At 38.8% G+C, this 27,503-nt stretch overlaps 2 protein-coding genes across 3 annotated transcripts; both read left to right on the top strand.

Moving 5' to 3' along the window:
* The first annotated feature begins 6,502 nt into the window (after window positions 1-6,502).
* On the top strand, window positions 6,503-13,605 carry LOC110844691 (achaete-scute homolog 1a). 2 transcript variants are annotated; one of them, XM_022090961.2, is made up of 4 exons: window positions 6,503-7,709; window positions 9,564-10,111; window positions 11,627-11,661; window positions 11,793-13,605. In XM_022090961.2, exons 1-2 carry the CDS (start codon window positions 7,344-7,346, stop codon window positions 10,059-10,061), a joined length of 864 nt encoding a protein of 287 aa, XP_021946653.1. In that variant the 5' UTR covers window positions 6,503-7,343; the 3' UTR covers window positions 10,062-10,111; window positions 11,627-11,661; window positions 11,793-13,605. The 2 variants fall into 2 exon arrangements, with proteins under 2 accessions (XP_021946653.1, XP_021946652.1); XM_022090960.2 differs by lacking the exon at window positions 11,627-11,661 and having other exon boundaries at window positions 6,506-7,709.
* A 5,076-nt stretch (window positions 13,606-18,681) lies between these two features.
* LOC110844592 lies at window positions 18,682-19,560 on the top strand. The gene is made up of 2 exons (XM_022090833.2): window positions 18,682-19,019; window positions 19,111-19,560. The coding sequence occupies exons 1-2, from the start codon at window positions 18,816-18,818 to the stop codon at window positions 19,402-19,404; spliced, it is 498 nt and encodes a 165-aa protein (XP_021946525.1). The 5' UTR covers window positions 18,682-18,815; the 3' UTR covers window positions 19,405-19,560.
* Window positions 19,561-27,503: the final 7,943 nt, after the last annotated feature.

Raw genomic sequence — 27,503 nt, 5'->3', positions numbered from 1 at the left:
ATTTATTGGAAAAAACTTGGGATCGTTGGACGGTAGGTTGTCTGACTGATTGCGAGGAGTAAACGGTTTTTGGTGGATTTCTCGAATGTTTTGGTGGTGGAAAGGGTTGAGTGGAATTGCTACTTGAGTGAAAAATACTTGGAGCCGTGTTGTCCTGCCACACGGAAAATTGAACTTGAATTGAATTTTGGTGGAAAATTCCAGATGCAAGCAATTGCACTTCACTTGACAAAACGCAACCTTTTTCCTGTCATACGACGTGTGGATGGATATGATGATCTAATCTGAAATGTTGCACTTCTCTCGGGTTCATTTTCATCATGCTCAAGAAATCGAGAGAGAATAAATGGACTTGCTTCGCTGATTCCAGTCGTAACAGCGAAATAATCAATTAAACCCTGACGACAATGCGTCCCATAAAAATCATCGTTTTAACCAATATAGATAAACACAACGGAAAAGAGTGCTTAAAATGTGCCTCTACTAAAAATTGGTTGAGTATTCGGACAAAGTTTATTATTTGCGAAATGATGTGAGATTTGATAATAAATTAAAAAATCTTACCTATTTACAGTTAGAATGAGGAGCTAATCATAATTAATTCTTCTTATCATCATCGTCTGAATATTAACCTGCTTAGCCAAAGTGATCAACAAAAATTCAGCAATCTTTTACCCTCGAGGTGGATTTGGTAACAAAAAAGTATATTTTGCTAAAACACATAATGTACTTTTTTTTCTTATCCAAACCCTACCAAAAGTAAGCTACAACGTGAAAAGTGCGCTTCAGCATGTACAAAAAAATGTTGGCAACTGATAAGTGAAGAAGAAATGGAAAATTCCCAACCCAAAGTTTACTTGCGTCAGTGGTCTTGAGGGAAGAAAAGGCGAGCTGCATGTATGTATGTACACTTATGCTCACATATTTACTTCTAAAACAATGAGCACTGGAGCGGAAATGACTAAATTCGCCGAGCCAGCGTTGGTATGGTCCAACCAAACTCAAACTCTGCTGCTGCACAATGAAAGGGAGAATTAAGTAAAAGATAATGAGGGATTGTTGCGGGTTTAACCTCTGCAATTTAAATTGGCATATAAAGCATCACACTGTAATAAAGATAATATCTTTGTCTTCCACTTTTACTCCTATAGTACGTGCACAGGTACGTGTATGCCGTACATATATATATGAAACCTGAATAACGTTACTTAAAAATGCTGAGCAGAGGTGTTGCAGGAAATAAGACCAATTTATTTTATTTTGCCTACGCTCATCTAAAACTTGAGGAAAATTAAGGAAAAAAAACACTTGCTCAAAACAAACTGTACATGTTTGAGGAGTGAGACCCCTTTTCCACCTAGACTTGGATGGAAGTTATCAATCTTTTAAATCAAACGAATACAGTTTGTGTACTAAAGTTTTCGCTCTCTTTTCAACTAATCTCCGAATATTTTATTTTGCAATCAGAACGCAATACCAGCAGGAAAGCAGCAGCAGCCGACGAAAGCTTGTTATGTATCGGATGTAAAGAGATAGGCAAAACCGGTCCTTGATAAATAGTTAATGAACTACTTGGGATTAGTCATCTCGACTTTGAGGAGTAAATAATAATGCATACCCCGAAAGCTTGAGCAGTGAAATGGTGTATGTAATTTTTTCAGATTTTTAGTAACACGAGTGCATATACGAGTTGAATGCCAAATTGTCAAATATACTTAATCAGCATACGGCAGAAAGTTTGGATGACATATGTTGAGTGAGGTTGGAGGGAAAATATTCCTGTTTTTACAGTCGGAGAATTTAGCAGAACAGTTGTTATGCACCGAATAAATGCATTACATGGTTATTGGATTGGTTTGATAAGGAGTGGATTTAAGATAAGGAAAGATTTGGATGAGATTTTGAGGATTTAAATCGTCAGAATCGTAACTAAATAAATGTGCTGCTGGAATTTTACTTTTCCAATAATCGTCATGCCCTCCAATCGGGTTGTTTAACCTCCCAACTGTTGCGTTCAAGAATCAACTTTCGGAGGGCCATGCAATGCAATTTCATTTCTGCGTCATTCATCAGCAGGTGACTGATCCTGAGTCTTTGATTCCTTAAAAGTTATCTGGATGCTTAGTCGAACAGGTAAAAAGAGTGAGAGAGATGGACTGCTCCCTTGTAAATAAACGCTTTGATACACTTTTACTTAAGGAAGAACACCAGATTGAGTGAGCAGTTCAGGTTAAGTCAAAGTTTCAAATTATTCTGAAGGCATGACATCTGTTCCCTCCAAGTTTTGAGTTATTATGGTCTTGCATTTTAAAATGGTCAAAATACTCATTCTAGTTTTTATCAAGATAAATATAGGAACATTCGCTTGATTTCATTTTTAACATGTATACACGTATATATTTCTTGATTAGTAAATAGCCACTGGAATAATATGGAAGGCAAAAACAGAGGAAAGGGAATCCACGTATGTAAACTAACTCAATTTTACTCAAACTTTTACAGAGAGTTTTTTACGCAGAAACTCTTGTCCAATGAATGCGAGTAAAAGTATCTTTAGTCTTTTTTGCATAAAAATCACGAAATTTGTCAGTGGAGGATGGACAGGGGTTGCTCTAACCTGTAAAACCTCGCCCGTTATTTGACAACCCCTTCAATTATGGTGAACTTGAAGAGTTTCAAAACAAGAGGAATATTAATCGGTGCTAATTCCATTTACACGAGAAATGACAAGCCCTGTAATCAAGGCGTCCGTCAGACCGCACAGTAATTAAAAGAGGCCGAAAAGATGTAATTTACTTTGGATGAGATGCATATGATTTTAGAGTCGAATCTCTGATCTGGTTTCTTTATACGTAACGACCCCTCAAAAAATCAGATCATCGTCAGCAAAAACTTTTGATGGACAGAATAACTTTCGCATGGTCACTTGCTACTGGGCTGGTTGACATTGTAAGCATCTTGTACAAATTACGATCGAGGAGGTTGTTTTACAAAAGGTGATCCTTATACAATAAGTTGCCAGTAGTATCGCCTATATTTTTGCATAAAACATGAAATTACATTGCAAAGTTGTAGCTATTTGTCCGAAATCCGCCCGATATGCATATGTGCATGGCACTCAAAATGTAACTATCATCTTAATTGGGAGGCACATGCAAGCCTGGAGCAGAGACTGTGGCAATTCATCATCCGACTACTTCACATTTCTCATCTTGCTATACATACTGACTGCTCGTTGCAAATAATCACCCTCTTTCTGCCTAATAAAATTTGGCAGAATAAGTGTGACTAGCCAACTGGACAGCATGCACGAAATGTCAGATTTGCATTTGTTGTTTTTTGTGCAATTTTTCCATTTGGATAAGTCTGCATCGTTTTTAGTTTGTACATTCAAGGGTACATTTGGCTTTATTTTGGCCAAAGTTGTTTGATCATAGAAAAATGTGTATTTTTGGAAATATTAACCAAAAATTATTTTGGGTAAATAAAAAGTCAGGATTTTGGAAATTTGGAATTGACCAAAATTCTAAGATGATACTTTCCATATTCCACGCCATCCTGTAAATGTACGTCACTTGCACAATCACAATGTGTCGATGGCATACTTCAGAACTTATTTAGAGCATAATTATTGTGAAACAATTGAAATATTGGAAGAAAACATTATGCAAAATTTATCCAACTTAATTCTCTTTAGCCGAATACTCTTTAACCAAAGTGACTGATCCCAAAGTTTCGATTATTCTAATAAAATCCTGATTCGCATGCCGTAATGGAGGGCGGATAATATTGAGATAAAGAATATGCCATTAGTTAACGCTAAACCGTTCCAACTCGATTTGCACCCGTACTACAAAACAAGGAGGAGAAGACGGTTTGCAGAGCTTGGTTGTACATAATTTGTGTCAATTATTGTAATATAATTATTGTTTTATTCCTCTCCTGTGGATTGATGGAAACCTTTTTGCATGATGTGTGAGAAAATTCAGATTGCATGTGATCCACACAATTAGAAAACGGCAGGATTATTAAACACTTCGGCTTGTTTTACTCCACCAAGTCAATTAGTTGTTTGGATATCAAATAATGAGGGACACCGAAAGTGCATATTCCAAATTCGCGTAATTTATTCAGGCAGTAAATTCATTAGCGCATCATCCTTTCCCGACCAGACGAGACAATTCATGCAGACGGTCCGTGGGTGCACTAATGTTGGCAGCAATTAAGCCAGAAAAGATATGAATATGATGCCTTTCTTTCTAATCATTTCCCTCAAAATGTCGGAATTTTTCACCTACACCAACAAAAATCGTAGTAAAAGGTTGAGTTGCACCTTGCATTTCGTCTGGGTCGAAAATTTGAATAATAAAAAAGTCTCGAGTGTTATGACGTTGGCAACCGGCCGAGATGGACACCCAGATCCCAATAAACTTGCTCTTCATATGCCAGACAATTAAAAATATTTTTCATTTCACGTGTGTGCACAATCCACAATTGAGAATTGAAAGATTGCACAGGAAGAATCACGCAATGAATAGGTTTCCCAGTAGTCATTTCATTGCTGCTCATTCTTAACAGGAAGTCTACTTTCGGAATAGACTGAAAATTTGGACAGTTACTCAGCTCATTCTTTCTTCGTTTCATGGTGTAAATCGAATCTCGAAGAGTAAAGTGACTTGATTTTTCAGCCTTTTGATACATACGTTGGCCAACAATGATATATAATTTTTGTTCACCACGAATTGCTGTAGGATGTTGTTGGTTGGGAGATGATGATACCGGAGAAGAGTGGAGGAGGATGGAACTCTTTTTCTTGTCAACCCATCTTAAACGAGCTCACTGTAATTTGTGATGGTCGTTGCAGACAATGATGAAGTAGCAGAAAGAGAGAGAGAAAAGAAGATCGAGTGATGAGCTGCAGTTTGCTGCTTTTTTATTATCAGCAACAATGAAGGAGGATGTTGGATGAGTTGTCGCGTGCCAAATTCCCATGATAATGATGATGCTTCTTCTTCTTCTGATGCTGGCTTTGATGATGATTATCAGAATCCAGTCAAGGAACATCATTGTTAACGTGGGGTTCCTTGGCTCTTGCCATACGCAGTAAGTACTTGAACTTCAAATGAGAGAAAAACAAATAAGGCGTGACTCTGTTTATCTACTTTGCTGTTATTTAAAACTATTAAAGTTACGTAAATGTGCACAAATCTGTAGCAGCAAGGTACGATTTGAACTGTGATTTGTGTTTTTGCGTATTTAACATCAATCAAAACCATAAGCAATGATTATAAAGTTAGAAGATTGGTTGGTTTGGGGAGAGTAAAACGAGGCGGAATTTGGGAAGGATTAGATACGTTGTAAATTAAGTGTAAAGAAAATATTGTCTGTCGTATAAAACCAAATGATGCTACATATATATACGAATGATTATCTTGCCAATTTTATGCCATGTGTGTTAGAAAATTAGATTGAAAATTGATGAATTTTCATGTAAAAGAGCTTTGTTCATTAGGCGACTTATTTCGAAGTCCCTACTTTGCAAAATAGATGGCTGCCACGGTTTCAAGGGTTGGTTTTTAGGGAGAAATTTTTGTGAATAAGGGACCAAGGGACGAAACCGAAGGGTATGTTTCTCAAATAACGCACCGTGATGCGATTTCTGCTGCACAAAGTGTATGCAACAACTACATAAATGACCTGCCTAAAGGAAGGACGGGAAGAGGATGCACGGTTAAATAGATGGAAAGGAAGCCAGTGCAAAGGGGGCTTCTTAGGACTCGTAGGAACAACTTTCAATGAAATTTTTACCGAATGCAGACAGACAGAACATTATTGCAATCGTGGAAATGATATCTCCTCATCACCATGATTCCACTCCTATCAAAATCATACCCACCTAAGCAGAGTAAATCCTAGCAGATTATTTTCCCTCTTTGGAACCAGCATCAAAAGAGAACAAATTTAAGCAGGAGAAGAATTGTTGCAAAGCTCAAAGTCTGAATTTGACGGAGAATTCGGATCTGCTTGGATGCGTTTTAATTCCTCCTCCACAACGACGACGGTTTCGTTTCGGGGATGCTTTTCTTCTTTTCTTTTCAGCTCAAAATTATTTATCGAGTCCACGCTTTAAAATCCGTTCATTTTTCTCCACCTCCACCTCAAGAGGAGAAGCAACAAGTAGGATCGCTCGTTACGTAAAATAAGAATGGATAGGAAACGAGCCATGTCTTCAATTTTTATTTTATTTTATAACCTCAATGCACTCGTAATAGCATACGACGCCTGGCATCATCCAACTTTTATCTGAATCCGCGTGCCACTCCGCATCCAAAGCTGAAGGCATAATCAAAAAGCTTTACTACTACTACGGAATAAAATCCAGCCAAACCATGCCAGCAATAATAATAGGTAATCACAAGTGTATTTTCTACAAAAGTCAGTAAGGAGTACCCAACACTACTGCAAGCTTCTGCTTCTCGTAATAATACCAAGACTCCTCTGCCAAAGAGTAAGCAGTTTTCAGTTCACCCTCGCGATGATCATCCCTCAGAAGCCGAACCATCGCTCGTCCAGTCCAACAATAAGGTAAGGTAGTCGTGGTGGATTTTTAAAACTTGTTGGAAGCCATACCCACAACAACATCACAGTCTGTGCCCTCAACAATGAGAATACCTTCACCGTGCTAGAGCAGCCAGCTTCTGGTCCGTCCGTACTACACCTTGAAGGATGGGGCACGCGTAATCTGGGGTGTCGCGTGGATGGATTTCCTTTGCTACGAGAGAAATACAACCCTCGATTCCAGCACTGACGAAGGATAAGCAAGGAGCAGGGGTGGAAAATGCCCAGTTCTGTCTTTTCAGTCTCACCAGTAGCTCCCTGACCTGCCACCACTGCTTTGCTGGACCCTTAGCTAGGACTGCACATTCGTATAAACATCTGTGGAGAAACCCTCCTGGACTCAGTTTACTTCCAACGCTTGCCCGAAACACAACGTTTTTTGAGTAGCGCACATTATTCTCATCGTCAAACCAGTTGTCTCCATTCAGCAGAATTGGAGCAGTTTTAAAAGAACAGGAAAACCCATTTCCTATTTCGAGCGATTCTATAGAATTCACAAGTGCCAGAGACCTTAGTACGATTCGACACTCACTTTAATTTTCAGTCTGCACACTCGGAAAAATAGAATAATATAATCGTGATATAATAATACAAGGAGACAGATTTTTTGTGGTGGAAATCAAATCATATCAGTACAAACATTGAGAGGATTGTAGTGCCTTGAAGAAGGGAAAAATTGTGTGATTACGCGTAATAGTTTGTGAAAACTGCTACTAAATTTACAAATGTTCGACATGGCCACAGTGACGACCAACCTGACGAATCTCAACTCCCCCATGGGTCAAGGACAGGGTGGTGGTGGGTTGCATCCAATCATGACCCCGCAGTCCGGCATAAAGTACGAGATGCACAGCCCGTCACACTCACCAATGTCCACACCCACTCCGAGCTCAACCCCCAACAGCACCATTTCCAGTTCTCACGGAAAATCGCTCTCCGGCTCAAATGCCTCCAACAAGGATTCCAACGAACTCTTCGGATCCAAGTGCAAAAGGAAAATCAATTTTTCTCATCTCGGAATTCCGAAAGGACATCATCAACCGGCCACCGTGCAGAGGAGGAATGCCAGGGAGAGGAATCGTGTCAAACAGGTATGTACATACTTTTTCTCATTTTTTTAAAGACATTTTTCACATTTCGGAGAAATTCCTAAAAGTTGTCTCCAAATTTTCGAATCGAGTTCATATTGAATTGACAAGGATTGTCATTAGTTCATTACCACTTTTTCGGGGGAACATGAGTCTGCCTAAGAGTTGCATACGATAGAAATACAAGTCTTGCATGCAAATAGGGAGAAAGTGACTCGTGATTATGAAAAGCAAGAAACAGGGCAAATCGTCTTTCCTTGATAATGTAGGAAGTTAAAACCTGATAAAACTAATCCAGGTCTATTTCACGACTTTAATGAAGCTATACATGTACCAAAAAGTTAATGTCACTTTTGTTGGCTGGTTGGTTGGACATGGAGTAAAAACGAAATTGGCTCAAGCCTCACTTTTCTTTCGCCCTCCTCCACTCGCCATCTGCTCCCGTTTTTCATGGCCTCCGACCACTCAAATGGATTGCATCGCATTGCTTTAAACCTTCCCGATTTCGTAATGCGAGGAGTTGTTTAACGTTTCCCTTTACACTGGATTGAAAATAGTCAACAGTTGGTTGTTTACATTTTTTATAAAGCAAAACCTTCCGTCGTCTCTCTCTCGCGTCTCATTGATTCAGAGGAAAAGTGAGACGACGAGCGTTTCTCAAAGAGTCAATCATGTTGTTAAAACTTGTGCATTTGAGATTTCAAAGAAATGCACACTTGGCACGAGTCGCGTGTAGTAATTCAATAGTCTCATCAACGGACAAACTGACCATGAATGCAAACAAATAAATATTTGCACGTGATGATTTCAACAAAAATAATAAAATCCGTGTAAATAAGGGCTTTGGTGTAATCTCACGTCGGAGAGAGGATGAAGCGTGTGTGACTAATTCTCATGTCCAGAAATTAGTCTGCATTCAGTAAAAAGACCAGACTAAAAAATAAAAGGGAATATTTATTCGCGATTCTGTACATATATTTACTTTTTTAATTTAAACTCTTACTTATGTAAAAAAAAAAGCCATACTATTTTAATACGTGTGGAAATACGACTGAATAGCGATGCTGATCGTGCCCTGGAAATTAAATTTGTCTCGACTATTACATTTATGAAGCATGCTATTCTACTACTGAAATGACAAGAATTGATAAAACGAGGCGGGTTGTAACCCAGGATTCTGCAGACACAAGAGAACAATGCAACTTTTCCGAAATTTGAATAAAATAATAGTGAATCTTGCAGTCATCCTCTCATCGCAGCGCAGCCCCTCTTTTCCATCCATTTCTTCTCTTACTTACGGCATCGCAGGAGACATTCATTCGTCCTCCGACTCGCATTGTTTAAAAGACTTGTTGAATTTTTTGACAATGCTTTTCTTCTCCTCCTGGAGTGGATTTGGAGTTAATGTATAATTTCACCACCACACCGGTGGGTGACTGACTGCATCCTGTCTCCTCTTATTTTTCTTTTCACTCTCCTCTCTCACAACAATGCATGCGATAAGTAGGTAGTAAAGTTTTTTTTATGTCCCACTCCTCCACTTGTAGTAATAATAATAATAAGAGTAGTAGGAATCCTACGGTCATGCGAGTACCAAGAAACTGCTCATTGCCATCCTCTATAATTTGCTATCATTCACTCCAGAACTTGGTTATTGCCTAAGCTTCCAGTTTTTTAGATCAGAGTAGTGGGCATGACTCGTCGTTTGATTGATTGGAAAGAGCGTGGGTTAATCCTCGAGGGAAAAGATATTAATAGTGGAATTAAATAAATGAATCGATCTCGTAATTCAAGAGCATGCTTATTACGTCGTAACGACTACATGCACTAATGTGTTTTTTCTCTGTAATTCCATAGGTGAACAACGGTTTCGCCGCCCTGAAGCAACACATCCCGTTGACCCATCGAGCCAAGAAGATGTCGAAAGTGGAGACACTTCGCTGTGCAGTGGAATACATTCGAGATCTGAAGGATATGTTGGACATTAACGGAGCCCTTCTGACCTCTCCGGGATCGTCTCACTCTGAATCTGATTCTGATCAAGGGGTTCGCGCGGCCCAGTTTGGTCAAGCCTTCGTCGAAGCGTTCTCCCATTCTCAGCAGTTCTTCTCTGGCGAATCGAACAATGGGACGACGACCGTTCCTGCGGGGAGTCATCAGTTGTCCCCGTCCTCCAGCGAGGACCCGTCGTCACCCTCCTACGCTTCTGAAGCCTCCTCCTACATCACCTCCTCAAATGCAAATACGAATGCGAATAACAACAATAACATGCAATACGACTACGAAAACTATGAACCCGTCAGTCCCGAGGATGAAGAGTTGCTCGATGCCATTTCCTGGTGGCAACAGTCGTGATCTGAGAAGATGATCCTTTTTCCAGCCATAAAGTTGTAGATAAATAAAATGTAAGTGTGGATTTAATGGTGTCACCAATTATTTTCGTAAAAATAAGCTTGTATAAATATACATTCCTTTGCCCGCTCTCTTCTTGTTACGTACTTATTATACTGCACTTTGACGACTTCCTTTATAACCTCGCTCTCAGTGAACACACGCTTGGTAAATTAGTGCATGTGCTCCTTAAGTCGTCTCAGATACCAGTTTTTAAATCTTTTCTCTTCTGGTCTGCACATGTTACTTGTTACGTCACATTGTATCTCATCGTATGCCGAATTTGTGGATCCATTTCATAACAAACACTTTAAGGAGTTGGGCTCTGTCTGCACCAACAACTACTTCGAACCAGCAATGCTTCGTCTTGTGTTCGCATTTAACCATCACATTTGGCATTGCATTAAAAGTTGAACATTTCAAGTTTAAGCGAGAAAAATGAGAGCCCTTAAAATTTTTGTTGTACGTACGCACTTGAGTACATGGCCGGGAAGCCAATCTGTCTCTCTGCAGTAGTAGAGAGTTAGCCTCAGTTTCAATTTCGGGGGTTTTCTCTGAGCCTCAGTGTGTAGAAAACCCGGTCTGGACACAAAATTAAAGTTTAAATCCAAAGCGTAAGGATTTGGAGGAAGGTTGGAAATAGCGTAGCACGAGGAGCAGCAGAAAGCCGGGAGGGAAGCTGGTGGGGAGGGAGGAGGGCCCTTTGTGATTGTGTATGCCTTTCATTTCTTTCAAACGCTCCTTCTCCACGCAGACAAGCAAGCAAAGGAGCGCAATATTGCACGAAGCTGGATGCATGTCCCTTAAAATGTAATGAAATGTGATTCAAATTGGACTCAGGCCATCCTACCAAGCAAAGCACCACATTCGCTCGTTCCATCACATTCTTCCAGTCGTGAACCTTACTTACCTTCCTTAATCCCCGGCTCCGTGTACCCTTCTCATTATTGCCCATTATTATGCTCCCGGCGGTGTATGTATGTACCAAGCCACGGCGAAGGGCAGGATAAGACCCTTACTTACTGAACTCACTATCTTGGCCAGATAATCATTTTTTGCTGGTTTCAACTCAGTCGGCTAACATCATGTAGCATTAGAGCGAGGCATGGCACACATAAGGACAGGAAAGTATAGAGTGTAGAGTGTAAAATATAAATCAACCGTTTGTGATCAAATCGTATGTACCTTGCTTTAGAATTTTGTCCATGTTCGGAAAGGATTTAATCATTTGCATTTGAATTTTTAATGCATATGGTAAACAACCAGCGTGGCCTGCCTCTGGTCGTACTCGCATAATAATGACGACTCACAAAAGGGTTTTGCAATATTTATTTACAACATTAATTCTCTCCGTACTTAAGGCTCACGTTCTCATTTTTTTCACCAGCAGCATGCCTATAGTCGAGCTTTTGGATGGCAATAAAAATATATGGTCCTCAACAACGCGGTTTCCCTGATCATTGTGTCCGAGCTGAATTCCCTTTTAATTTTGCACTTGATTGAACTCTAATAATAATTCTTTTATCTAGTCCCAATTTCGATCCTGCATATGCATCGCTCGTTGGTATGCATTTCTATTTAATTTCCTCCATTCTTCCTCATTCGTCCCCTTAAAGAAATTATTCAGAATTATGCAATGAATCGTGCCATAAATAAATCGTAATCTAATAAAATTTTCCTGTTTTTCTTTTACAGTACGCTCCACCCACTCGATTCACTTTTCATGGGTCCTCATCTCTCTCCTCTCTCGTCCATGTCCATCACGTTTCTTGCTCAACGACAACTCCATGATCCTGCTATTACATCGTCCTGATTGATGGCTGAAGCAACCTAGTAAAATTTGATCAAAAATGACTTTAGTTCTCATCACTGCTCAGTAAACAACGTCTCCGTCGTCGTCGTCACACACAACCGTCGCCTGGAGGAAAAGGTCCTCCAGCTTCTGACCCTCCCTTCATATGTCAAATCTCAATCCAAACACGGGAATTGATTTGGCTGACAGGGATGAAGGAAGGAATAAGGAAAATAAATAAGCCATGCCAGCCTCGAAGGGCCCACTACTTCGTACAACGAATGGTTTGTGCATGCACACCTGAGTCTGAATAAAATCCAAAACGAAATCCTGGCTCTTTTGTACGCGGAATGAAAATCCCCGAGGAATTTTCAATATTTCAAATCTCAATACACCTCCATTACACTTGATTACCTCATCCATTCACACACGGAACGTCGTATCGTATGTATTGCCATCACACATGTGAGGATCGGCAGTCAGCCACGCTAATAATGTTCATGGATCGAGGAAATCTTTTCTATTTCCGATTTATTAGTCGTACCTACATAGCAGCATTGATTGTGAGTGCTGCTGGATCTGAGGGTAAAGTGGATAGGACATTTGAGAATTGAGATGAATTATTAACTTTTCTTCCTTGCATCACCTGCATTTCATACTTATTTCCTAAAACTTTAATGTGTGTCCAAAGAGGTTTTTCACTGAGCAGCGTTCAGGATGTGACTTTTCTATTTAAATACTTGTACTCTTTAATGTATACGTACACAGAGTACGCATGTTTCTACATGTACGCATGTAAAGTGCCTTCCTATTTTTTAAGGAATTTAAAAAAATCTCCACTTTGACCTACTGTGATTCAATCCTCAAATGTGAAACGAAAAATCAATTACAAAGTTGGTGATACAAGAGACAAGTTCAAATTTTATTTTGACCAGATAAATACATACATACCATGTTTTTCACGTTTTCCACATTATACAATTTTGAAAATGATCCATGACACATTTCAAGAGTTTTTTGTTCATTGCAAAAAAATATAGTTGAACATTTTGTATAAAAACATGTAGATTTTCAGTTTTTAATTGTAGTCTCAAGTTTTATTATTTGTGTATTTTGTAGAATCACACAATACAAAGACAGTACTCATTTCAGTACAACTAGTCATTATGGTTTACTTTGTTACTGCAGCTATACTATTTACATGCATACCTATTTAAGTAGTATTATTATGACGATTATGTATCTATGTACTACTGCCATCATTTTCAATTATTTGTAACAAGATTTTCAGAAACTTTGGTAAAAAAAAACTGCGTATTAATTCGAACCTGTTATTTCTCACTGTTTATTTGAATTAATTAAGAAGAGGTAAAAACGAAGAGTACATAAACCTATCAGCAATACACTGTTGCAAAACAATTCACTAAAAACAATCTACTAAACAAAAGCCTTTAAACTTGAATCAAAATGTTTATTGTAATTAAATATTAAAGTATTTTATCGAAAGTATGACACATACTTTTCATAATATTAATGTGTGTAAACTGTGAAAACTACGTAAGCAGTACTGCTGTGAGCAATAAGTTAATACGGTACTGAGAAATATCACACTGTAAAAATCAAATGTACATTTTATACGCTTGTTACTAAATGCATTCTTAGAAGAGACAAGCATTTGAACTGGTAAATAATAAAAGTTTATTTATAAATGAAAAATTTGTTGTTTTTTTTTTGAACAAAAAAATTATTTTCATGAATACATACGTGATGAATACCTCATAATATTCATAAAGCTGGAAAGACAGAGAGACAGGTAGTTGTACTTGCTCAGGGACATTTTGCGGTCGCCACTACGTAAGCATCTCTTCCACCTAAAACAGGTAAGGACACGGGTCTCCGGACATTGAAAAGACAATGGTTAACAATAACAAAAACTAAGGAAAGGCGACGTTTGAATCCAATCCAGATATCCTCCTCCTCATCTAAAAGATGAGTAAATGGAGCCACCAAGAGTTTTGTGACATCAAAGCGTGGCTCCCCAACCCGGGAGGTCATGTCATGAAGGAGTGTAACATGGCTTCACTTAATCCAAAAGTAGATAAACAGAGGTAAAGTGAAAATAAGTGTTTGGTAGGCATCCGTCTATTCCAGGGCATCATTCATATCACGACGATAAGAACAATTACGAAGGAACGGCGACAAATGTACACATTAAGTCGTAGACATGTGGGATTTTCATAATTTTATTCCCCACACCAACAAATTGGAGGTCTCCCACCCGCCCGTTGTCTTATGGGAAGAAGATGAATGATATGATGAGCAGCAGCAGCAGCAGTATCAAATTCAATGGATAAATGCGGGAGGCTCTGACAAAGAAGATCCATGTCGTGATAATAACTATCACTTACTTATCCTTCCCTGGGACTAAATGGGTTAAATGGGCCCCAACGTGCTTTACTCTCTGAGTGAGCCTGTGCAGTTACATAGACGGATCTCCAATGTGAACCATTAAGATTATGTGAGCAAAGTGAAGGAAGGGTTTCAAATTTGTGTGGTTTTAACACAAAGTAAGAATAATAATGTGAGCGATATGAAAATGATACCTGTCCATCCGCCTTTCAGACATTTTCCACAGATTTTGGAAAGATGAATATCTCCGTGTCTTACCTCCCGAGGATCAATTATCATTTGTTGTGTTTGAAAATTCTTAGGAAAAATGGAACTTATTTTGAAAAAATCTAGAATTCTATTTCAATACAATTTTTACACTAGAAATCATCATCATCATTTATTGCTTTCTGTCCTTGAGTGTCGTGGGTGGTGGGTTTTATCCAACTTTTTAGAACAACTTTAAAGAACAAAGGCGACCACATCGTAATTTCACTGACTGCGCTTCACATACATAATTCTCATCGAATCCGAGTTTATATTCTAATCCCTTTTATTTGTGTAAAATAAGATGATGAGGTCTGCATTTGGCTGGGGTACTTGAGTTGTTTTCTCTCTTATTACGTTTACGTACGTACCAAACAGCACGCGCAACGGGGATTTTTTATTATATTTTACGAGTTGTGATAAATATTACAAGTCACTACTCGCACACTTTTGAGAAATCAAAGACTTTTGTCTTTTGTGCGGCGAGGTATACATTTTATATTTATCTCTCCATTGTCGTCATCATGATCACCCACATTTGTCCAGTTTAAAAATCCCACTCAATTTTACGGCTAGAAAATGGACCAGACCGTAGCCCCAAGAATGGTCACAGATTGCATTATAATTCCCTGTAAAATAAGGCATTACATGATGATCGTCACTTTGCTCTTGTAAATTTCTTGGTGACTGTTGGTGTCGAAGAGAAGACTCCGCTCTGTGAATACCCCCATTCAAAAAGTGAGCACATATTTCTGGAAAACGGTTGTGAAATGTGATATTCAAAGTAAAGAAAGATTCTTACACGACATAAAAAGAAGAATTCAGAGAGAGAGAGCCTGCCTTGCCTTTGCTTTTGGCTGCATGGATGGCAACTCTAAAGGCCGAGCCGAGATCGAAAGTTCGGTTCCATTTCATGGAGTACAACAAGAACCAATTTTACACATCATTTAACGTTTTGAAATGCGTCTTACTCCTTGAAGCAGAGCAATAATGCCGTCCAATTTTAAGCATCAAATCAAAAATTCAAAGAGGAATAGAGTTCGGTGTCTCAAAAATCAATTCAATTCAACATTTATTTCAATCATATCCTTATTTCGGTGCCGTGATAATAAGTCAGCTTATGCACAACGAGCTGAACATTTATTCCGTGTGCATGGACCCAAAGAAAGGACGCGCTTATGTCGCTTTGGACCTGTGTGCACGCGTTGTATACGTCATGCTGCATCGATTTTTAAGTTTCTATCCTTCAAAAACCCAACTTCTCCAAATATGAATAATGATGGTTCAATTTATAAATAATGTGCACGGCACGTGAAATATTTTAAAATTACAGAAGCATCAATCAGCCAATCTAGAAAAACCATGTACAAGTTGAGATTTGGCTTAAAATTGCCTAAAAGCTTTTGTCCGGTGTAACTTGCTCGCGTTATTTCTTCATAAATGAAACACATAAACATTGTCTTATCATGGGAATATTATGGCTTGTGGGACGTTGCCGCCGTGTCGGCCCATTAAAAAAAAGAAAGCAAAGCAAATGCGTATAAACAAACCCGAGATGTGAGCCGCCGGCACTCTTGTTCTTTTCTTCCATTGTCCAACATCTTCCTAATTTGTTGATAATTGAGTTTACAAAATATTAGCTGAAAGTGCAAACAGAGCCGATGAGCCACTTCAATCTTGTGACTAATCTCTCTCCCTAATGGGCAGTAGTGAGTTGAACGATGCCTCAAGTTGTGGCAGTCGACTCTTGTTGGCTCCTTATTACTTGTTTGTGTACTGTCTGGATTACCGTGGTTTAGATGACGTCTTGGTCAGTGTCTCATCTAATTTTACAGACCTAAACTACTACATCGCATTAATTGGTGTAAAGTTCTATTAATTACTATTTTAAAAAATCAGTTTGTATTTCGATGGTTTTGTACGATTTTAAAAATCTAGACACTCTTCCAAATGAAAAACTGACCGTTGATCGACATGGGTTCTTTTTTGGATCGGATTTTGTTCCACAATGATTACGATGATAATATTTGTTTGTACGGGGCAAACAAACATAAATATTTTTTACCAGAAACGACGCTTAGGCACACCCTCACTCGGTACTTTGTTGTGGGCAAGTGTTAAAAATTACAGTGCTTGAAGGATTGTTCAAAGAAGCGTTATTATTATTAGATGAAAAGTCGCACCAGAAGAGCCGAGGCAGAAGGGCACACTCTAATTTTCCAGCGAATGTTTAACGTATGTCCAGAGTGTGTAATAATGTGCATGCATGATGCATCTTTCAATCTTCTTGAAGAAAGTTGCCGACGGAGTACAAGTTGTTGTATTATTTGTCTGTGTTTGTCGGGCGGCCCTGTTTTAAAACGGTATCGGAAAGGGATTACATGATGACGACGACGACCACCACACCATCACTCCGTCCATACCACCAGACCGCATCACATGAAACAAGTGAGAGGAGCATCCTCCTCCTCCTCCTCCTCCTTTGTCTAAACAAACAGAAACATGACCATCATCATTGTCTTGTCGTCGTAAAAAATCTCGGCAGATAGATTTTAAGTGAAGGAAATCTGCGGTTTGTCTCCTCTTTAGCCGCGTGGTTTTCTTCGGCCCTTTGCCTAGCACATTAGGGAAGGAGATGGATGGATGGATGGCTGGATAGATGACGAGCGGATTCAGGAGCCAAGATCAAGGTCTGATTTCTGCCCTGCATTACGCTACACACGACATGCATGGTTTTTGACCAGATCTACTTTTAGGTTTTAAGGACTTAACGGGACAGAACTTCTTGTGAGATCCATTACTCAATGCCTGGCTGGTTGTGGTCGTTGTGTGTAATCGCCTCCTCCCTAAAAACATTTCAACTCTAATACAGATTGATATTAACAAGTTGTACGCAGGAAACTTGGTCGTCGGGTGTGGTAAAAGGCAAATCAGAGCCCGTGTAATAAGTGAGTAGATGCATGTTCTTGGTACTAGTTATTGCATCCTTAATGCACTGGGGGCAAGAGAGAACCGGTCCGATCATACTTACACTGATCATCATCAGGGTTATTTTAAGACAGCAATTTTCACTTTGTAAAACACTGAAGGTAAAACGCACTCACGCGGAGAAGGGAATGCTTAAAATACTAAAAAGGGTCAATGAGGTCACGGGTTCAGTTCAATATTTGTTTTTCTCTGGACCTTTCTTCCCCTGTTCTCGAGGAGCAAATGCTTCAAAGTGTCAGAGACGCGGTGGGGAGTCAGCCGTTTCTCGGCACCTTCTCGCCACGAAGAAACGGCTTCGGCCACGGTGTAGATGACGTGTGACCAGAAAATTCAAGTCATACGTGCGAGTAATGAATGCGTGACAGGTTATTGTTCATATGAAAATAATGCATGTGACTCAAATATGCAGAATTTATGTTGTGAAGGCGTCATTTACATAAATTATGTAACATAATTTGTCTCATCAGAACTAGAAAATACGTCAACATCAGTAACGCGTCATCATTATCCATCTGAATAATATTGTTGATGAGGAAATAAACTTGACAATATTTGTCAAATTTTCTAGCTCACATGTGCTAGGAAATTATTAAAAGTCGGAAAACACTTTGTGACTTGAACGTGACAAATTAATTATCTGGAAATGTGAGACTCCTCAGGTCGACACTAATTTGAATGACTTTATGGCCCAAGTTAGTTCTGATTATATGTAGATACAAATCTTAATACCATATTTATTGCTAATCTTTTGCTGCTGCGGAGGTGTGTCACTTCATTTCATCATCTGACTAATGTAAATGTTCTATGCATGGAAGATCACAGAGATCACAGAGATGAGTAATCTGATTGCGCAATCGTGTAGTATATCATTATCAGCTAAAGTTTAGCCAAAACCAATAGGTTAAGAAATCATGGAGAACGAATGAATTAGTTGTCCAGGCTGTTCTGGTGATGCAATAAGAATAAGACGCCGTGCATTTAAAGGTGAAGCGATTATGTTATTGACAGGTTGATAAGCAGAGAAAAATATACGCGAGGAACAACAGCTTCCAAATAATTCTTGGCAAATAATAAGATGATCTTCTTATGGCAATTAATCCCGAATATGTACCTACTGAGGCCGCGTATAAAAAGAAGTCACAGCAACACCAGTCTCATCATCAATCTCTGAGCTATCTGATCAAGAGCAACAACAATTTGTAATAGCAAATTTGTTTAAGAACACCAAACGAATTATCAGCATATCTACTGTAAAAACCACATATTTACTACAAAATCTCAAGATGAACACTTTTTCGGGTCTGTCGAGCCTCATCTTGGTGCTGATTGTGGGAGATGCCTGGGGTCACAACTGCTCCAACGTGGTCGAAATCGAGTCCCAAGGCCTGCTCAACTACTTGGCGAATGTCTCCTTCATCGCGCCACACAATTTCTCTGGCGAGTGGGTCATGGACATGGCGACTGATGTCGAGTTCACTTTCCTCGGGGTAAGCATTAAAACCAACATTCAACTTTATATTCCCCACTAAATTATAGACTTGAATAAATATTAAATGACAATTTCTCCTGTTATTTTAGGGGTGGAGCATTTGGATCAGCAACAACCCGACGCAGGGAAAAGCCCTGTTCCGCAGTCGCAAGGACGACGTCGAAATCAAAAAGGGGGATTTGGTCACCTTCCGTTTCCGCATCTCGTGGTTTAAGGGCGAACCCCAGCCCGAGGTCATCAGCTTGGTTTGGGACGGAGTGGAAATCTGCGCCGACAATGGGAAAACGGTCAAAGACATCAAGGCCTCCAGGGCGAGGAGAACTGTGAACCGACCGCCCCCACAAGTTCACGATATGAACGGAAGAAGACGCTACGTCAACTGAGCCCTGCTTACTGCTAAATTTTCGGTCTCAACTAAAAACTGCACCAAAGTTTATATATTTATTCTCACAACTTTTTTTTACACAATATTTAGTTTTATACACGTCCTCCAACATAAAATATATACAATCTTAAGTAAAATAAAACTCAAAAGCCTATATTTTTTGTAGTAAACAAAGATATTTCTTTGGAACACTAAAACTTATTGCGTTTTGACCATAACCTCCCAGGATTTTAAAATCTGGCTCAATCAATCTTTCTCTCTTCAAAGAACTACCCACCCAACCAACGACTAGCACATGAACAAGTTTAAAGGCAGGTCCAATACCAACTCCAAGAGCAGCATAGAACACAACGGCATTGCAGAATTGTCACTCTTACATAAATTCATGTGATTCCTTCCTCCTCGTCTGAACAAAGGGAAAGAATACAAGTCAAGGTTCCTTCAACTCGAGTGAAGTCAATTCTCAATGAATAGGGAGCAAGTTTATTTAAAATTAAATTCCACTGTTCTCTTCGAGGAACTATTGCCTGCTTCCATCCAATGCCCTCAACAATCAACAATGCAAGAATAATATAATAAAGTTAGCCGAAAAGCAGACTCATGGTTTGTTGGTTGAAATCAACAGGTTTACAAAACTGGGAGTCAAGAAGAAGAAGAAGAAGGAGAAACAACACTTGAGTCGCAGTTACAACAGGTCTCTCTCTCCAAAGTCATCAATGGATCAAAGTTGACAGTTTCTTCCAATAAAATGTGAAAGAAGTTATGCGATGATGATGATGACAGAGGGTTTCAGATAAGGTCAGGATGAATGGACGTAGAGACCAACTTTTACCCTTAGCATGATGAAGGATTGGTGGGTGGTGGTGGGCAATTTGGTACATTGAAGGACACTACCGTAATAGTGCGTAAGGAGATGAAGTATGGAAGAATGGGGAATGAATAATTTTACCAAAATCTGCAAAAACTCATATTTCCCAGCTTATTTTTTGTCGTAATAATTTTAAAATGTCACTTGGTCGACAGTCATCTTTTGCCTGGCTATTCACTGACTCGTTGTTGTCACGTATTCTCATTACTCTTCTGCAAACTTTGCAGCATTGTGAGCGGATCAAGGTATGACGAAGCACTTCTTCTCCTTGGATTATGATCCGATGAAAATTGAAATTTTGATTTTGAAGTTGAACAAAAAGTAAGGAAGAATGAGAAAAAGAGCCAAGTGAAGTTGGGAGCTAATATGAAAATAATGGAAATATATGTACAGCTCTGGAATGTTTTGTTACTCAAGAATCGAGATTAATGGGCTTCCTTTCCCTTTCAGGCTTCAGTTCATTGGATCCCCATCCGTCATTTGGATCGTCTTGGGACAGAAAAAGTAGGCTTAACCGTGACCAAAGTTTTAGTCACTAGCTTCACAATTATTAACTAACCTTTCCTAATACAAATCTCCAGCTTAACTCTCCTACGTCCTTGTCACCAAGATACACACCGAGGGAGAGGTCTTTCTTACAAATAAGCTTACAATAACGCAACTTCTTCCTGACTTAATTTCCTCAAATTCCAGACCAATTGTTGGTTTGTCGTCTTGCCCGATTTTATTAGAAAAATATTTCAGCATTGTTGGACAGAAGCATTAAGGAGCACGTCATTTAAATACTACAAAATAAATACCACTATTTTCCAATCGACATGTGAAAGAAAAGCTGCTGAGGCAGCAATTAATTTTTTTCCTGGTTGAGATTCGTCATCATCAGAACAACTATCTCGTCGTCGTTTAATGAAATGAAATCGTGGCTTATTTCATTTCCTGATAAATCAACACTTTGGGATGAATGGTGGTCGTAGATACCTGGGTCGTATGTATGGAGCATGAAACCTCCTGCTGCTTTTATGACACTCTGTCACGTTCCCTCAATGCCTTTATCGTCTCCTCCGGGGTTTTATGGTCACTTCAGATGATATTCTTTATTATCTGCTCCCTCCGTCGTCCAATTCTCCGTTCCATACGTAAATATATGTGTACACATTACGAGTCTACTTACACAACTCTGTCCTACATACGGCAAAAATCATATTTTGTACCCACAGACTACACCATTTTGTGGAATTACTTGAAACTTAAAGTCATTATTACTCTGTTGCTCTGACGTGAAATTTATCACTCGTGTTCCCGTATTCCGAACAGAATTATGGGACCCATATCTACCTACCTATATTTTTCCGTAGCAGGTTAATACGTACGTATACAACCGCAGGACAGTTTCTTGTACATATATCGTATAGCCCTTATGTGAGGGTTAACCCGGCTGCAATCTATTTTAGTGGGCTTCAAAGTCTCACATTGAGTTTTCGACTGTTTATGCCCATTATTCCTTTCTCGTTGGTGGCAACACAATGCGACGAATGCGAAGTGAATTAATGGTGGAAGGAGAGCTATTGTGCAATCTGCAGGGAAATGGCTAATGTGCAGGAAAGTCCAGATTGAGACTGAGCAGAAGCAGCATCCAACACAAAACGGCGAATGAATAAAAGAGGAATCAAAAACACAAAGCAATGATCTGCCAGAGTTGAATTATGCTCGAGGAGAAAATAACTAAATTCTTCTTCTTTCCGGATAATTTGGCACCGAATTGTATTATTCGAAGGTAGGAAGAAACCCATTAACTTTGCTGTAGCGTCTTCCCCTTCGCATCAATAACAACGTAAATCGAGTATTTATTCAGGAAATGATGAGTTAAATATTTAAGAGTATTGTTCACTTTTTGTAAAAATTTGAAAATCTAAAATTCCACTATGCAAACCGAAAGAGCAAATGCATTGTAAGTTTACATACTGAAGAGAGCATATAAACGTATGATTGGTTGGTTAGTTATTTCCAACCAACTAACTACCGAAGCAGCAACTCATCGAAAAACGGGAAAGAATTGGGTGAAGATTAAGCAATTTATTTTTATTTTATGTTCCTCCCGACCGACCATCCCACATCCATTACAAATTTTGGAAAACAGAATCGTAGCTCATAAAAATCCCATCAAATGAAACTGAAACTTTCCCTTTATAGAAATACTACTTTACGCATACGTAGTTGGAAATGTGTCGGTCTTGTGATGGAAAAGTATGTAGTTTGTATTATGTTTAACTGCTCTCTGTGCATCAAATTATACTTTTTCATGTTCACACACTTTTACAATTCAATATTTACTACCCCCTCCCCTCACTTGCTGATATACAGCACAGTAGCAAGATTTGTCTTTAAATTACAAAGATTTTCCCTTAAATATGATTCAAAGTTTCTTGAAATCTCACTTTCAAAACATGACTGTTGTATAGATGAGTTGATGACTGGCTTGGCTTAAGCGAAGAATTTTGATCTTGTAGCAGCTTAAAAAGTATGGTAAATGGACACGGTTGAAAGGATTATGAGTATTGGATTTTTGGGATTTCAGAGTCCAGAGATCACATCACTTGCCTCTTCAGAGTCTGCTTTGTATTAACTTTGGTTTTGCTTTGGTGAGTTTAAACCAATTCTCTTGGGCAATTTAAAAGTTGATCTTGACGTCGCATCACATTTTCTAGTAATTTGGTCCCGAAATTTTTACTCCTTTTTTCTTCAAAAACTTCTTCCTTCTTGGTTTATTTATCCGAATTTATGTCCCTAATTTATGTATGTTACCCTAGTCAAGTGCACATGCATAACTTCATTATTGTGCAGGCCAGTTAAAAATATATGCGCATGCACAGTTTGACTACGCTACTTTAAGGGTCCTCTTGGGCTTCGGGTTTTCGAAACGGCGGAAAGAGGAGGAGGAGGAGGAAAAATGCGTAACACATGGCACCCAAATTTTATATACTTGGAAATTGGAACAAATCTGAGTTTTCTCGGCTTAAATAAGATTTCCGTTGTTGCGTCCGCTACGCATGGATCCAATTGGGACAAAAGTGCATTTTTAGGATTAGAGACGGAGGGGGCAAACCATAAGTAAAAGTAAAAATATTGACAATGAACAAGCATGGATTTCACTGCTGCTGAGGAGCGTGTGTTGCATGTTCGGTTACAAGATTAACGGACCCATAGGAGAAACTGTTGACTGTGTTGTTTGTCTATGTGCATATGTCAACAAGACAATTTTGTTACTAGTCATTCTCCTGAGACAAGACTTTTTCAAGCGATGACTATTTTACGGGAAAACTTAACTTGTCTTGATTTTACTTTGCTACGAATCTTTGTTACAAATTTTTTTGTTGAGATTTTTCGACCACGTTTTTTCCAAGGGATTTACATTTATATCATACGCATAAGGAGCACATGTGTAGTTTCAAGAACACGCGACCAGAGAAAGTGGTTTGATAGCAATCAGCAAGGATAAACCACATACGTGAGATGTACCTGAGATGCAAATCATGTGCGTACATACATATGTACATTTGTACGTCCTACAACTTGTGGATCGCTACCAAATAACAAGTCCAGCAGATGTCCAATTTTATCTCGAAAATGTCTTCTAACTCGGACTCCTCAGAAGATGTCACAAACAATGCACCCGTAGTAAGTAAACTGGGCGGGTGAGTGACCAAATGACCACAAGCAAGCTGGTGCAATTATTAGTAGACCTTGTAAACTTTTGTCACATATGCGTGTGCCAAACATCTTGAGATGGTCAACAAAAAGCAAGGATTTCCTCATTGCTCATTTATGAATGATGATGCCGCAAAAGCAGCAACACCAACCAACAACTCTGATGGATTCATATATAACCACAAAATAAGTATGATTATTTGCATTCGAATTCGAGATCTATTCACCAATTCTGTGTTGTTCCATTCACCCTGTGTTAAAGTGTTCCGGTTGATTGGCCTCAAAGAAGAAGTAAAGTGACCACTGCTACGTCTCTGCCACGACCTTGCTCCAGTGTAAATTACGATATTTCAATTTAAATGCGAACTCCCTCTCATTTGTAGAGACGAAGAGGAGAGTCCACACACATATGGCTTTTGTGACGATTGTTGATTGTTGGCTCTACACGATACATGACGGTATTGGTCGTGGTGTAATGAAGGATTGTGAAAGAACTTGCTGTGCTTTGTGTCCTCCTAATGGAAGGAAGTTCACACATTACTACTCTTAATTTAGAGAAAGGACACACGACCACTTGACAGTGACAACTGACCATTGTCCATGCTGACCAGCGTTCTCGTGTGTGAATGGTTTGGACATTTGCTCATCAATGGGAGCGGTGCAAGAATCATATTGCGGTCCTAGTGACTGGTCTTCTTCCGCCATGAGATTTCCTACATATATTCAGTTTCATATGTAACTTTGGGAGAGTAATGTGCTGGAAAAAGATCAAACCCTTCTTAAACAGACCACATTTGAAACCAAGTGCTGAATTTGGCCATGTTTGTGAATGGAGTGATAATGAGAAATGGATTATTGGAACTAATTCAAAATGTAGCTGTGGCTAGAAAGTGTTGACCACCACGACCACCATTGCAATAGATATGCATATGTGGATACATGTTGATGGCGTATCTAACCGAGCCTAAAACTAGGTCAGTGTTCCATTGAGACCAAGTAAAGCCCCAATTTACCTCGGTTACTCTGTCGTTTTCTCATTCATCATCTTGGTGGCGGAGGAGGTGAGAAAAATGACCAACGGCTAAAAGGGAAGGAATAGGAGTGTCAAGAAAGATTTCCAAGATTTTGCTTTTTTTCTCAGCAGATTGGAATTCCAAGGAAAGGGTGACAATTGTGTGTTTTGTTGGGCATAATGGACTCGATGTACATGACTTATTTGTGCTCTTGTGTTGTGTTCACAATCCATCCATACCTGGAAAGTGTCATTATCACATGTTCAATCAAAAGACGCACAATGTGAGCGACACGCTGCTTCTGTACTTGAGACTTCACATCTCCCTTTCAATGTCTCTTCACGTGATTATTATGTTATAATGTGCATCTTATTTATTTATAGCTTGGTCAGCGGTGCGTGGTCATTGTATCAATTGTACCATATACATAGGTACATATTTTATGTACACATACTTGAAATTTTTCAAAGATTTGTCAATACAAATTATTTTTTGTGCAGGACGCAACAGTTTTGTTGATGGTCATCAAGACATGAGAAAACCATGAGATTTTCACCCTGATAAAATATTGCTGCTTGAGAATGTATGTAGATAAAGTTTCAAAGTGCAAGTGTTTCCCAATGCGTGTGTGCAAGGGTATGGACGGAAGAAAGGAAAATATTAAATAAATGTTTACGTGACCAGTAAGAATCGTATTGTAATAACGATATTTACAATGTTGGCATGTTTTTCAGGTCACACAATGCACGATCTTTTTAAAAAATGTAAAATTACCTAAAAAAAGTTGATATCAATACTTATTCAATGCAAAATTCTCATTACACCGCTGTCAATTTGCACCCATAAAACAAAAATACCAAGAAAACCATGAAATTATTAGTAACAAATGACCATCATTTAGCACGACGAGAACCACAAAAAAAGGAGCAAGGTGCAATTGCAGTCGGACCGTCCTGCGACATTGGAAGGAGATCCTCGCCACGAAATAAATGCAGCAGCGTGCAATTCAAGAAGAACAATCAACCAGAGATAATTTATGATTAATAAGAAACTTGAATAGAATAAAACTGCATTAAATTGAGGTATAATGACGGAGCAGAGATACCAGGCGGCGGCTGTGTGGATCTCTAATTCCAGACAATTTGCATAAAAAATTGCACATTTCCAGGCAGACATAAAGAAATAACAAACTACCCACTTGATGCAGAGAAGGAGACTACAATTGCAAAATTATTGCGTGGCACATGCCAAAAATTTGCATGCCTGCATTCAAATCCAACCCAGAACTAATAATGCATCACAAAGGTATTAGTCAATTTGAATAAAAGAATTGTTGGCATAATGATCGAAATGCTTCGTCTCACTCGTAAAAAAAGAGACTCGGCGTGTCGTTTCATACCCGGCTTCGTCCTTACGTAAATGTGATCCTCCTTTGCTCTCCTTCGTGGTATCTACGAATGTACGTGCACAAAAGTATGTATGCTGCTGGAAAGACGAAAAGGTCGTTCTCCAAGTCATCTCACATAAACATATCAGACGAGACGATGGCGAATGTGTTGTTGGGATGCAAAACTTTTTAACGAAACAACATCGGCCAGCTCTTTCATCTCATTTGAGAATATTTATGCTACATTTTAGAGTTGCTAAAGGAAAGGGTGAAAGAATTATGGGACAATTTGCATAAACCAATTGTTCCTTTGGGTACATACAAATCAAGATGAATTGACAACCTTCTCCTTGTTTGTTATTAGTTTACAAGATGATAATTGAAATTTCCCGTCGGGTTTTGTTACCTTTTCGTTCTGGTGGTGGTGCATCCCTCAATTACTTTTGGTGTATGTGTCTAATAAGAAAATGTCCATTGTAAATTGCACAACAGAATGTATTGTATTAGAAAAATGTCCAAGAAAAATTGGGTTTTAAGAAAATCTTCAAATTATACGAATTTGCCAAGTAAAATTTGATCGTGAACTTGTCTCATTTTAAAATATTATCTCTTTTGAAACAAATTCAATTATTAATCTGGAGGAAAAAAAAGTAATCGCGTTTTATCTCCGTAATAAAGTTGAGCTCAACACTTCCGTTAACTTGCTCTCGTCAAGTTTTTTTCCTTGTGGGCGTGCGTCGTCAGGTGTAAATTGCAATTGTAAATTTGTAAACGTAAAATAGATATATGCGGCTTTCTTTGGACTCCTTTGGCAAGCTCGAGTTTCTGTTATGCAGATTTTTTCAATAATTAAATACCAAATATCCATGTCATCTCCAGTCAGTGAATTTTACGATTGTTTTTTAACCCTCTACTGAAACTGAAACTATTATGCAATGCAAACTAGGAAGACAAATATTGGTATTTCGAAATGATTCATACCTTCAAGTGGATTAGATGTTTATTATTTTTCTGAGAACATGACCAATTTAAAAGGATTGCTTATTTTAGTGGCTGCAGGTTGAACACCAATTTTAAATACAGGTAGAAATCGTAGTAGGAGAAGGTAAAGGGTCTCTTCTTCA

Source organism: Folsomia candida, unplaced genomic scaffold (assembly GCF_002217175.1).
Source record: "Folsomia candida strain VU population unplaced genomic scaffold, ASM221717v1 Fcan01_Sc002, whole genome shotgun sequence".
NCBI classification, from domain to species: domain Eukaryota; kingdom Metazoa; phylum Arthropoda; class Collembola; order Entomobryomorpha; family Isotomidae; genus Folsomia; species Folsomia candida.
This window is presented reverse-complemented; position numbering and strand designations above follow the sequence as displayed.